This window comes from Salvia hispanica, chromosome 1 (genome assembly GCF_023119035.1).
Source record: "Salvia hispanica cultivar TCC Black 2014 chromosome 1, UniMelb_Shisp_WGS_1.0, whole genome shotgun sequence".
In the NCBI taxonomy this organism is placed as follows: domain Eukaryota; kingdom Viridiplantae; phylum Streptophyta; class Magnoliopsida; order Lamiales; family Lamiaceae; genus Salvia; species Salvia hispanica.
Window position 1 is genome coordinate 45215229 of NC_062965.1, and position 12415 is coordinate 45227643.

A 12415-nucleotide genomic window follows, 5' to 3' on the forward strand; every position below is an offset into this window, starting at 1 on the left:
TGAGATTCAATCCCACAATTCAATCTTAGATGGATAATCATGAGATAATTAGTCATAGCTAACCACCCTCTATGACTTAAATAATCTCACAACTCAATCCTAGACTATATCTTAGTATTATTTTATTTAGGAAATCGAACAACACCTAGGGGTACTATATAGTTTGAGCATTTCTTATTTCGTAAGGATATGAGTTTATCAGAGATATATAGGGGCTGTGTTCGTGTGCTAACTAATTTACAGTAATAACTAATAACTTTCAATATTGTGTATTAAAATTATCAACACAAAGACATAATTATATCAATACAACATGTAAATTTAAAATGACAACACAAAGACATAAGTTTATCGACACAAGAAGATTGATAAATTTATGTCTTTGTGTTGATGTTTTTTACATACAAAATTGATATTAGTTATTAGTTATTACCATAACTTAGTTAGTATTTGATCACACACCTATATAGAGCGATTAGTAGAGTCGCTTTTTAACTCGGTTTGTTATTAATTAGTACTACCGACGGGAGAATAGTATGAACCGTGGATTTTCATTTTAACCGAAGATTAGATATAAATTATAAAACAAATATCTTTTCTCAAAAAAAACATTGACACCGAAGAATTGATGGAATAAATTCAATAAAACCAATATCTCTTCTCCTAGAAAAGGATAGGAATTAAATTAAATTAAATAAGGTGAAATATGGCAATATTGAAAATTAATTTGACAAATATAGTATCATCATGGCCGGTCATAATTTAAAACTATGTTTATTCGAACAATATTACTGAATTTACTTGATATACATAATTTATTCAAATTAATTTATAAAATTTCAGATACGTGCATTAATGAAAAAAAGACAAAATGAAGCTATGGCAATAAGGTATTAATCCAGTCAAAATATAGTGGGAAAACATAATTAATTCCACGCTCAAATTCTTCAAATAAGAAACCAATCTCAACAAAATCAATCACACAATATTTCCTCAATAATAAAATGGTCATCCAATTCCAACACATTAAACCCTATATATACCTCAAAAATCAATCACATTTGTAACACACCAAAAAAAACAAACATGGCAACAAAAACCTATAATCTATGTCTCCTGATCGCCCTCTCACTCCTCCAAATCACCCTCGCCGTCCGATTCGACGCCACCAACAACGCCTCCTCCACACCGGGCGGCCAGCGCTTCGACCGCGATATCGGGATCCCATACACCCTCAAAACAATGCCCGAAATCGCCAATTTCATATGGAAGTTATTCCAGCAGCCAAATGAGGGTGACCGGCGCCACTACCCGGACGACGTCGTAAACGTGATCATCCAAGACCTCCAGGACGGCGCCCTCGGCGAAACCGGAGACAACAACGTGTACATGAGCGCCAAGGGCATCGAGACGTACCCTCCCGGCGATGGAGCTAAGTTCATGTTCACCTCGATTTTGTACCATGAGATGACGCACATATTCCAGTGGTCGGGCAAGGGCACGGCCCCCGGGGGCTTGACCGAGGGGGTGGCCGATTACACCGTGCTGAAGTCACCGTTCTATGTGGAAGGGTACTCGACGCCTGGGGAGGGAGAGCGGTGGGACGAAGGGTATGGCGCGACGTCGAGGTTTTTGGAGTATTGTGACAGTTTGAGAGAAGGGTTCACGCCGGAGCTGAATAAGATGATGAGGGAAGTTTACAAACCGGAGTATTGGAAGCAGTTGTTAGGGAAAGATGTTGATCAGCTTTGGGAAGAATATAAGGCTAAGTATGCTAAATAAATCTAATTAATGTTTTGTATTTAGAGATCATCTCAATTAAAAGAATACTCCATAGAATAATAATGTTTGACTAGGACCGGATAGTGGTGTTGTTTATTGAGATGTTAATTTGAGAGATCCTCTCATTTATTTCCCTCCTATTATTCGTGGACGGAGGGAGTATGTTTTAATTTGAACATCTCTATATATATCTATTATGATATACCTCACACATTCTAATATCCACTATGATTATCCAGAATAAACCCTATCAGTATCACACAGACTCTAGTCTTACAAATTTATAATTATGTAATGAAACATTATCGATTGCGTCAGTCACATATTTATTTACTATATGGAAATTAGTTATTCGGATAGAGTATCATCAATTCATCATGAACGATTAAAACTATTTACTTAGAACAAAATCGGGAAATTGCTCGATAATTTCCCAGCACAAGTCCCATGCTTGGGGAGTAATTTCCAAGCACATAACTCATGCTTGGATGAAAATCGATTCTCGCAAAATTTTAGCGCTAAAACATATGCCAAGCACGTTGACCGTGCTCGGAATTGACTCGGTAAAAACACAATTTTGGATCTATGCAACTACTCCCTCCGTTCCATAGACAAAACTTTTTGGCACGGAGATTAAGAAAAATTGTGTTAGGTGAGTTAAGTAAAGAGAGAATAAAGTGGAAAATGAAAAAGGTAGAGAGATGAAGATAGAAAAAAGTAAGAGAGAGTGAAGTAGGTGTGGAAAAATGTGTTGACTTTTACTAAAAAGGGAAATGACTCTATTATTATGGAATGGACGGAAATGGAAAAACGCCTCTATTACTATGGAACCGAGGGAGTACTTTTTTTTGTGTGCTTGAAAATTGATCAGAAATTGTTGAAAATGCTCGCATGGTGCTCAAATTTTCCGAGCATATATTGGTGCACGTCTGCACGAATTTTTTTGTTATGTAAATAGTGTATACAAATGCAACCATGCCTAATTAAATTCATTTACGTCAATCATTTAATCGCATGCTTTTAGATATTCTATATAGTGTTTACAAAATTCGCGTGCACACACAAAATTTATTCACATATGCATTCAATAAGGTTAGGAATATTACCACAACACTTTAAAATTTTTAGCAAAATTTCTCCATTTCCCCTCAAACGACCATGTTACCAACACACATTTTACAACTATAAGATGGTATTAGTGCATTCAAAATATATAAGTTAAATCCACACAATCTTACCTCAATAACAAAATACTCATCTGATTCCCAACATAATATTGGCTCACCAAAGCCTATATATACCACAATAATCAATCCCAATTTTCATCACATTTAACTAATAAATCATGGCAACAAAAACCCATAACTTCTCCCTCCCATGTTTCATTTTATCATCTGGATGTACAATTTAAACTCTTGTTTATTTTTTTCTTCTATGAGTGAATCTTAATTCTTATACGCCACTAAATTATTATACTTACGTTTTTAGCAATTTTAAAATAACCATACAGTAAAAATCTAGTGTAAGTCATATATAGTCATATTATTCAAGAATATTGTGCATTGATATTGTTTTCATTAATTATGCTAAGTATGTCTCTTCGAAACAATATTTTATTTTGACACAATGAAAATATGTTTACACCATTGTAATTAAAATTTTCTTAGCTTAGCAAAAAGATATTACTTTCGTTAAATATAAGTTGTTCGAAATATTAAATTCATGACAAAAGATAAATACAAATAGAAAATTGTACTCTCTCCGAATCCATTAGATTGGAACATTTTGTTGAGCACGGATATTAAGGAAAGGAATACTGCATATTTAAAAAGTTGAGTTGAATTAGATTGAGAATAAGGTAGATGAGAAAATAAAGTAAGAGAAATAAGTGTGTTGACTTTTATCAAAATAGAAAAATATACGAACTTTAGCATAACATCACAAAAAGAAATATGTTCCAACACTAATGGAACAAATGGAATACTCCCTTCATCCGTGAATAGGAGTCTCATTTCTTTTCGACACGAGTTTTAAGAAATGTTAGAAAAAGTGGGTGGAGGAAAGTTATAGTGGATATAATCGAGACTCACTTGTATATATTAGTTTTAAATAATATTTGAGTGGAATGAGTTGATGGAATGTAATGCCTTTTTACCATTTATAGTAATTATGAACAAGAACTCCTATTCGCGGACGGACCTATACTCCTAACGCAGACAGAGGGAGTATAACTTAACAAAAAATCAAGTGCAGTATTTAGACATCTTCATTAAAATATTCAAATTAAAATACAAATATTCTTATTAAAATTTTATTCTTGAATAAAATATTGGAGTATAACTAAAGTAAAAATAAAAAAATACTTATATAATAAAATATTAGGTAAAAAGAGTGAACTGAAATTTTTTATACCTAAACTCTAAAATTGTGTTAAACACAATACTCAAACATAAAAGGTATCTCTAAACGTTCCTAGACTTTGATGTAATACTGCTGAATGGATTTTTGCACTTTTTAGAATTTTTTTATCCAAAATATACTCCAATTCTTGAGAGGCATTTTAATTTATTTGTGATGAAAGAGAAATGACAACAATCTAGCTAAAACACCACAAATAAACTAAAACGTCCCTTAAGGGCTGAAGAATATTTTGGACAAATATAAAATCCAAAAAAGTGCAAAAGGCCCTATAGGATATTCCACCAAAAGTATAAGTGAAAGATATTTTTAAAGTTTGAGTACTGCATTTGTTACAATTTAAAAGCTTATGTACCAAAAATATACTTCTTTCGTCCCATATAAGATGACACTTTTTCCATTTTAGCTTATTCCAATTAAGATGACATATTTTCTTTTTTGGTAATTTTCCCTCTCCAATTAATACATTCAATCACTTTTTCTCACTCCTATTTAAATATTCATCTTTCTTTCTCTCTCTATTTTAATACTTACACCCACATTTTCTTTCTCCAATTAAATACATTAACCAATAACTCCTAAAATCTTGTGCCGGCTAAAAAATATGTCATTTTAGATGGGACGAAGGGAATAGTTCAATCTATTAAAAAATCATACAGAAAAGAACTAAAGACACAATCGTTGATACTCCATATGTCCACAAATATAGATTGATTTGTAAATGACGCGAATTTTAATATATAATCGGTAAAGTAAAACTGAGGATGAGAAAGTGGTGGAAGTAGTATATAGTACGACATAAGGTTGTATCGGTACCCGTATTTTTAAAAGAACGAGATTGTAAAGCAAGTATCGGACCATGAACGCCGCCAAAATTCTAAATCTCTTTCCAATGATGTTTGCAACCCGATATATTGGATTGAGTTAGGATTTGATTGGGCTAGATTTTGGTAATTTTTTTAAAAATATTATTCTTATTTAATTTTTTAAATTATTATTGTTTAAAAATTGTGTTTTAATTTTATTCTGATGTGTAATTCATGTTTAAATCATGCAAATCATGTTTTTATAGTGTATAATTATAGTTTCAATTATGTCTACATTCATTTAGAAAATATATAATGTCATTTATCCATTAATCGCATGCATGCTTGCAGATATTCCATGTAACGTTACAAAATTCGCTCGCACACACATAAATTATTCACTTATTACTTTAATAAAAAAGTATTACCACAACACACTTAATTTATTAGCAAAATATATATGAAACTAAATCCACGCAACCTCCTCATTAACGAAATAGTCATCTAATTCCCAACATAACATTAGCTCACCAAAGTCGATATATATATACCACAAAAACCAATACCAATTTTTATCACATTTAAAACTACTAAAACAAACCATGGCAACAAAAACTAATAACTTATCCCTACCATGGCTTCTCATTGCCCTCTCACTCCTTCAAGGCACCCTCGCCGTCCGATTCGGCGCCACCAACAATGCCTCCTCCACACCGGGAGGGCAGCGCTTTGACCGCGAGATTGGCATCGCCTACACCCTCAAAACAATGCCCGAAATCGCGAACTTCATATGGACGCTATTCCGGCAGCCGTCAGAGGCTGACCGGCGCCACTATTACCCAGACGATGTTGTAAACGTGATCATCCAAGACCTCCAGGACAGCAACCTCGCTGAAACCGGAGAAAACAACGTGTACATGGGCGCCAAGGGCATCGAGACATACCCTCCCGGGGATGGAGCTAGGTTTAGGTTCACCTCAATTTTGTATCATGAAATGACGCACATATTCCAGTGGTCGGGCAAGGGCACGGCGCCCGGTGGATTGACGGAGGGGATGGCCGATTATTCCGTGTTGAAGTCGCCTTTCTATGTCGAAGGGTACTCGAAGCCTGGACAGGGAATCCGGTGGGACGAAGGATATGGCACGACGTCGAGGTTTTTGGAGTACTGCGACAGTTTAAGAGAAGGGTTCACGCCGGAGCTAAATAGGATGATGAGGGTAGTTTATATGCCGGAGTATTGGAATCTGTTGTTAGGAAAAGATGTTGATCAGGTTTGGGAGGAATATAAGAGGACTCACAATGGGGAACAACTCATCTTCAGCCCATCTCCAATTTCCTCCGGCCAAGTCCGCAACCTATCTCTCAGCCCATCTTCGGCCCATCCACGCCGATCATCAGCCCATCGTCAACCTATCCTGAGCTTATCTCACTATCTCTATATAATTTTAATTGTTGCTCTTTATCAAATACATTCCCCGTTCCATGGTAGTTGAATCATTTTTTTTCATTTTGGGATGTTCCTTCGTTTTGCCATTGAATCTCCCAATCAAATTCGTCATAACACTCATAACGATCAACTTTACGAAGATCCCGTTGTATTCCCGAAAAAAGGCGCTATTCGATAATGTCTGTCTAGCAAACCCCCTGCTAACCCGAGCGAACATTCAAATATCTTATTATTGCCTAGTCTATCCTTAAACAACCACTATCTCTATATCATTTCTTATAGAAGTGCGGATACGCTTAACAAACCGACTTCTTTTTTGAAGAGTCGAGAGGGAAATAAAAAAAAAAGAAAAAGGTACGGTAGGACTCCGTCCATAACATAATCGACAGATCCAAGATGCACTCGCGTTCATCTCTATAAGAACGGTACGTTCCGAGGTGTAAAGTAGGAGAGAAGGGATGTCATAATTGGGGTTTTGAATAAGACGACCTTTTGATTTTTTAGTAGAATCATTTTTTTAGCAAAAAGTAATACATTTTCCCTCTCTTACTTTATTATTCTACTTTTCTAACTTTCCTTCCTTATTATCTCATCACTTGATATTTTAATATCTCTTTTTTAATCACCGTGCCGAAAAAAAATGACTCAACTGCCGCGGAAGAGAGGGAGTATAAAATTACAAAATGAAATAAATTGGAGACAAAAATATAAAACAAAACTAAACATATTTCATTAAAATAAAAAAAATTCTAAAATGAAAAAAATACAAATGCGCATAAATGGTTATGTGTAACGCCCCGAAAATTTGAACCCTAATTTTAGAGCCGTAAAATTTTATTTGATGACGTGGGAGACGTGAATTAATTGATGAATGAATTTATTGAATGAGTTCTTATGACCAAGTTGTGTCTAGGGTTGCGTTGGAGTTTGAAAAGTCAAACTTGATGAGTATATGACGTGACTTGTGAATATTTGAATTAAAGGTGGAATTATGTGGTGAATTATTTGTTTAAGGATGAGTGAGATTTTTAGGATATTTCCATAAATACTATAGCCACATAATTTTGAGATTTTCGAAACCCTTAGCCTTATTGGAGAAAAACCCTATTTTTCCGGATTTAATTTCATTCTTGGGATATTTATCCAAATTAAATCCAAAGCCTAATTATTCTCTATTTCTTAATGAGAAAATCGACACCCTATTGATTCTAGGTGATTTTCGAAAATCACCTATGTTTGGGAAGGAGGAATTATTTTATTGTTTAATTGATCCCTTATTTGATTTCCTTCCATACCTAGAATTTAAATATTCTACCAAATCTTACCATACCTCAAGAGATCTTGCCATATCTTATTTTAGTTAATATTTAAAAATCCATTCCTTATTGGATGGCCAAGTACACGCCTATTTCCTTTTCCAATGGGAGGATTTTTATTTTTATTTTGCTTCGTGATATTTTATTCTACTCCGTAAAATATACAAAACAAAATCTTGGCTAAATAAAAAGCCACAATTTTCGAAAACTTCATGCCTTGAAACCCTAGTTCATTTTTTTTTATTTCTTCTTCTCTACTCCACAATATTTGTTTTTAATTAATTGTGGAGAATCAAATCTTCCCAATCCTATTTTATTTACCTAATAGATTCTATTTAACTCTATAAATAAGAAGCCAAAAACCCTAAACCCTAGCTCAAATTTTCGCCCCCACCCCAAAGTACACGCCCCCTCTCCTTTTTCCTCTCTCTCAATTTTCTTCTTCTATTCTCTAATATTTCGTCATCTTTTGGAGAAGAATTGAAGTTTAATTCAAGAATCTTGAAGAACCAAGGCTAATACTTTGATTTCTACCGTTCGTTTTCTCAAAAAAGTATTCTCATATTAATCTTCTTCATCTAACCGATTAATCGGTGCTCTTGAACCCTCATGCATCTAGAACGAGTGAAAAAGGGAAATAAATTGATGATTGGGATGCATGTGTGTGTGAAACCGTGTGTGTGTATGCGTGTGTTGGCAAAACACTCATGTGTGACATAAGTTGATGTTAGACCTAAGATTGTTGAGTGTGAAGACTTATATGATGAATATGGCTTGGGTTGAATGATAAACGTAATCTGGATCGGTGGGAAAAAGGGGGAAGCGTTGAGACATGCATGATTTAGGAGTTGATGTTGAAACTGATTTGTGATATGTGCCTATGTGATTAAAAGGTGAAACCTCGGTTGCGAAGCCGGATAACGAAAGAGAGAAACGTACTTGAAACCTAAGCAGTCGAGGTGGGCTTTATTCTTAAACTCTTTTATGTTGCAAATTTATGAAAGTGGAGAGATAAGGGTGGTTTAACTGTTATGTCATGCCTATGTTTGTTTTGTTATGATATTGTGCGTCTGATGCCTAGTTTGTGAGTTCGCTCCATTGGGCTATAGGGTTATGGATATGTATAAACGAATTCGGGTCCGAGTAGGGCCGCAAACCCTACCAGGCTAGTGTACACGGTGGGATCGGGAGCCGTCCTTGCTAGTCGGCCGGTCTCATGGGCGAAAAGTGTGGCCACACTTTCGTCGCACCATGGAAATGTTATGATTGTGGAAATTGATGAGAAAAGTGGGGAGTTGTTTGACTGGCCAGTCTATGAAAATATTTTTGTGATACTCGATGATATTTATTTTGATAATTGCAAACTCGAGTTCACTATGGTAAGGGTGGCATAACTATTAAAATGTTTTGGCAACGAGTTCACTGGGTATTTCAAAATACTCACCCCTGCATGTGTTTTCCTTATGTGCGGGTTGAACGGCGACGAGCGGTGGCGGGTGTTGAGCACATTAATAAAATAAGATGGATATTTTGAACTTCGAGTGTAGTTGTGTCTTCATACATAACTTCACTTTCTCTTGGTTGCTTCCGCTGAATTTTTGAAACTTATTAGTATTATTTGGCTATTTTGAACTTGTTCCCTTTGGTTTAGAAGATTGAGACATGTTGTGGTTTTGTTGAATTTATGTCGAACCCTTGATTTTTTATCATAGTTTATGGTATCTATTCTTCATTGATTTTCTAGGTTAAACCGTTGACTTATTGCTTTGATAGTTCATTTAGTACCTTGGTCAAATCTCTTTAAATGAAACCCTAGCCTATGTTTTTATTGCTTTTAAGTCCGTTTTGGTAGCAGTCGCCGTATTTATTATACCCTAGAAATCCGGGCTGTTACATTATATGTCCTACGTGCTGCCAAAATCTTTGTTGAGGTTTGTATACTAAAAGATGCTTCGAGCGTACATGCCTTTGTACATTCAGCTTGTGCATGTTTACAAGAAACGCCACATCCAATTATTTACCTAATTATGAGAATAAAAATATAATATAATGGTTTATTTATTGAAATATAAATAAACAAGGTTAAAGTAGGGGAATCTGATGATTTCTCATGGGTTCTCCAGTAGGGGACTTGACCAGATCTAGTAAGAAGAAAAACGAGTTCACAATCTAGATAGGTCTTGGCTACCTATTGGTATGGTTGTGGTGTTTGTGATAATTCTCTATTATCTAAGAAGAGATTAGTAACACTAGTGTGGTAAATCACTGAAAGGATTTAATACGAAATATATATTCTTTATTGCTATCTACTGAAAGAATATATTTCAAAAATTTTAGTATTTCCTAGTCTATGAAAATACTCCCTCCGTCCCACATTAGGAGTGTCATTTAGTTATGACACGGTGGAGTGTGTAATTAATGAAGTGAGATGGTAGAGTGTGTAATAAATGAAGTGAGATGGTGGAAAGTGAGATGGTTTGACTTTTTAGATTTTAAAATTGTTTCTTTTTTACTTATAAGTTTGGTTGTTTAAATTATTTAAACTTATTGTTTTTAATCTTTCAATGTGTTTACTCTTTTTTCTTTACAAAAATTTAAGCTTTGCCAAAATTAAAATAAAAAAAACTGTTTCACACATTGCAAACCCATGTTTTTCGGCCATCACATCTCAACAAATTTAAAGAGGGAACCAAATTCAATATTCACTAACTCAAACTCCAAATAAGGAGGGAAAAATTCATTACAATCCCATGGAGGGAAAATTCCAAAACCAAATTTAAGCTAAAATACACCTATAAATACATTCACTCCACCATTACTCCAAAAACTTGAATTCCACCTACCAACAAACCAACCAAAGGTATTTATAGCTAAATTACCCTTAGAGAATTCTCTTCATAAGGCAATGGAGATGGAGCAACAGTATGTAACTACAGACAGAGCAGGAGCATATTCACGAGGCAGAACCAGAGCAAGGGCCGAGGGCCACCCTGAGTTTGAGCAACCAAGAGAAGAACCATATTGTGCAGTTCCTTCAACATCAATGCCAAGTTGGAGCACTGCCACATGGTTCATTTCAAGAGGCAGCCAAGTGATTCAAAGTGCACAAAAGTGTCGTATGAATTCCCATATATGGTAAAACCATCCATGAATATCTCAATGCATACCTCATTACTTCCAATAGTTCCTTCTCCTGCTCCTTGGTCAAGTTACTGTTGACTATCACTGGGAATGTCTCATTCTTTTCCAAGTAAGCATTACTTGAGACCTGGTGGAAGTGTCTTCAGTTCTTTCTCGGTGTCATTCGTCTCCTAGGGCAAGGGATTTTTTTTCTGCAACATCAGGTAGTCTCCTTCCCAGACCCAGGAGTATTTTCTAAACTGGCCACATGGGCTGATCCCCTTGATCTAGCTGACTTGGGATTTTTGCAAAACTCCATGATGACTTCTGCTAGTTCCTCATCTGTCAATTCCATTGTGTTCATTGCTGCACACCACCCTACAACTTCTCGGTCGATTAAATGGCTCAACTTCGAGTTGTCAATTTGTTCCTGTATCAATTCAGTCTCAAGATATTCTTGGACCAGGGGGTTAATAACATCTATAGCATACAAATTGGTTCTTCTCTTTGAGCAACCAAGAGAAGAACATCTGTGTTTGAGCAACCAAGAGAAGAACATATTGTGTAGTTCCTTCAACATCAATGCCAAGTTGGAGCACTGCCACATGGTTCATTTCAAGAGGCAGCCAAGTGATTCAAAGTGCACAAAAGGACAGTGAGTCGCTTATGGGGAATAGCCAAGCAGCACATTGAAGATGGGAAACATGTTGTCATGATAGGCAAAGCATCAGGATATACTAAGAAAACACGTAAAAGAAATTTAGATGAAGATAAGTTTAGACACTTGTCTTTTCTTGAGAGATCCTGCTATAGAAAACATGCTATTAAGATGGAAGTTAGCAAGACCACAGTTGGTAGATGGGCAAAGAATAACCTGATAAGGTCACATACAAATGCCATAAAGCCAGCACTCACTGAAGTAAAAAAATTTCTAGAATGAGATGGTGTCTTACTCATATTCAACCAGCTATAGATGAAGGGAAGCTTCTTTTCATTGATAAGGCTAATTTCATGTATCGGTTATATGTGAAAAATGTTATAATTTGTTGGGTCTAACACGTTTCCTAAGCCAGGTGTGTGAAGAAAAAAATCGCTAGATCAAGGAAGTGTTGAAGGAGATGGTCTAGCGAAGGAAATGAACGAAGTGAGCAAGATTTAAAAGAAAAGATGGCGTGACAGAGGAGTCAATAGCTGAGGGCAACAAAGTCTTATCTATACCTCGCTGGGCCCCACTCCAACGCCTATATATAGAAGAGCATGCAACGCAAGGGATATCACTTTTTTTCACTCTTCTTAGCTCACACACACTACACACACTTGGGAATGGGAGATCTGGGGTAGTCGGGTACGAAGGTCACTTTCTTTAGAAGTTTCGCGGTTGGTAACACCGTTCGAGTGTGGACGAGGATACAATTCCTTTTAATTTTCGTTGTTTTGCTCGTTTTTTACTGTCGAACTTCACTTTTGGGAGTCGACCTGGTTGTTGATGATACTTATTGTCTTTCCGCTGCCACAACCACAAC

The 12415-nt window shown here is 35.7% G+C and overlaps 1 protein-coding gene across 1 annotated transcript; it reads left to right on the plus strand.

Moving 5' to 3' along the window:
- Positions 1-1086: 1086 nt before the first annotated feature.
- LOC125198078 lies at positions 1087-1782 on the plus strand. The gene has a single exon (XM_048096528.1). It carries the CDS (start codon positions 1087-1089, stop codon positions 1780-1782), a length of 696 nt encoding a protein of 231 aa, XP_047952485.1.
- Positions 1783-12415: the final 10633 nt, after the last annotated feature.

Coding starts and splice junctions, on each gene's coding strand:
- LOC125198078 (XM_048096528.1), top strand. CDS start 1,087: ATGGCAACAAAAACCTATAATCTATGTCTCCTGATCGCCCTCTCACTC.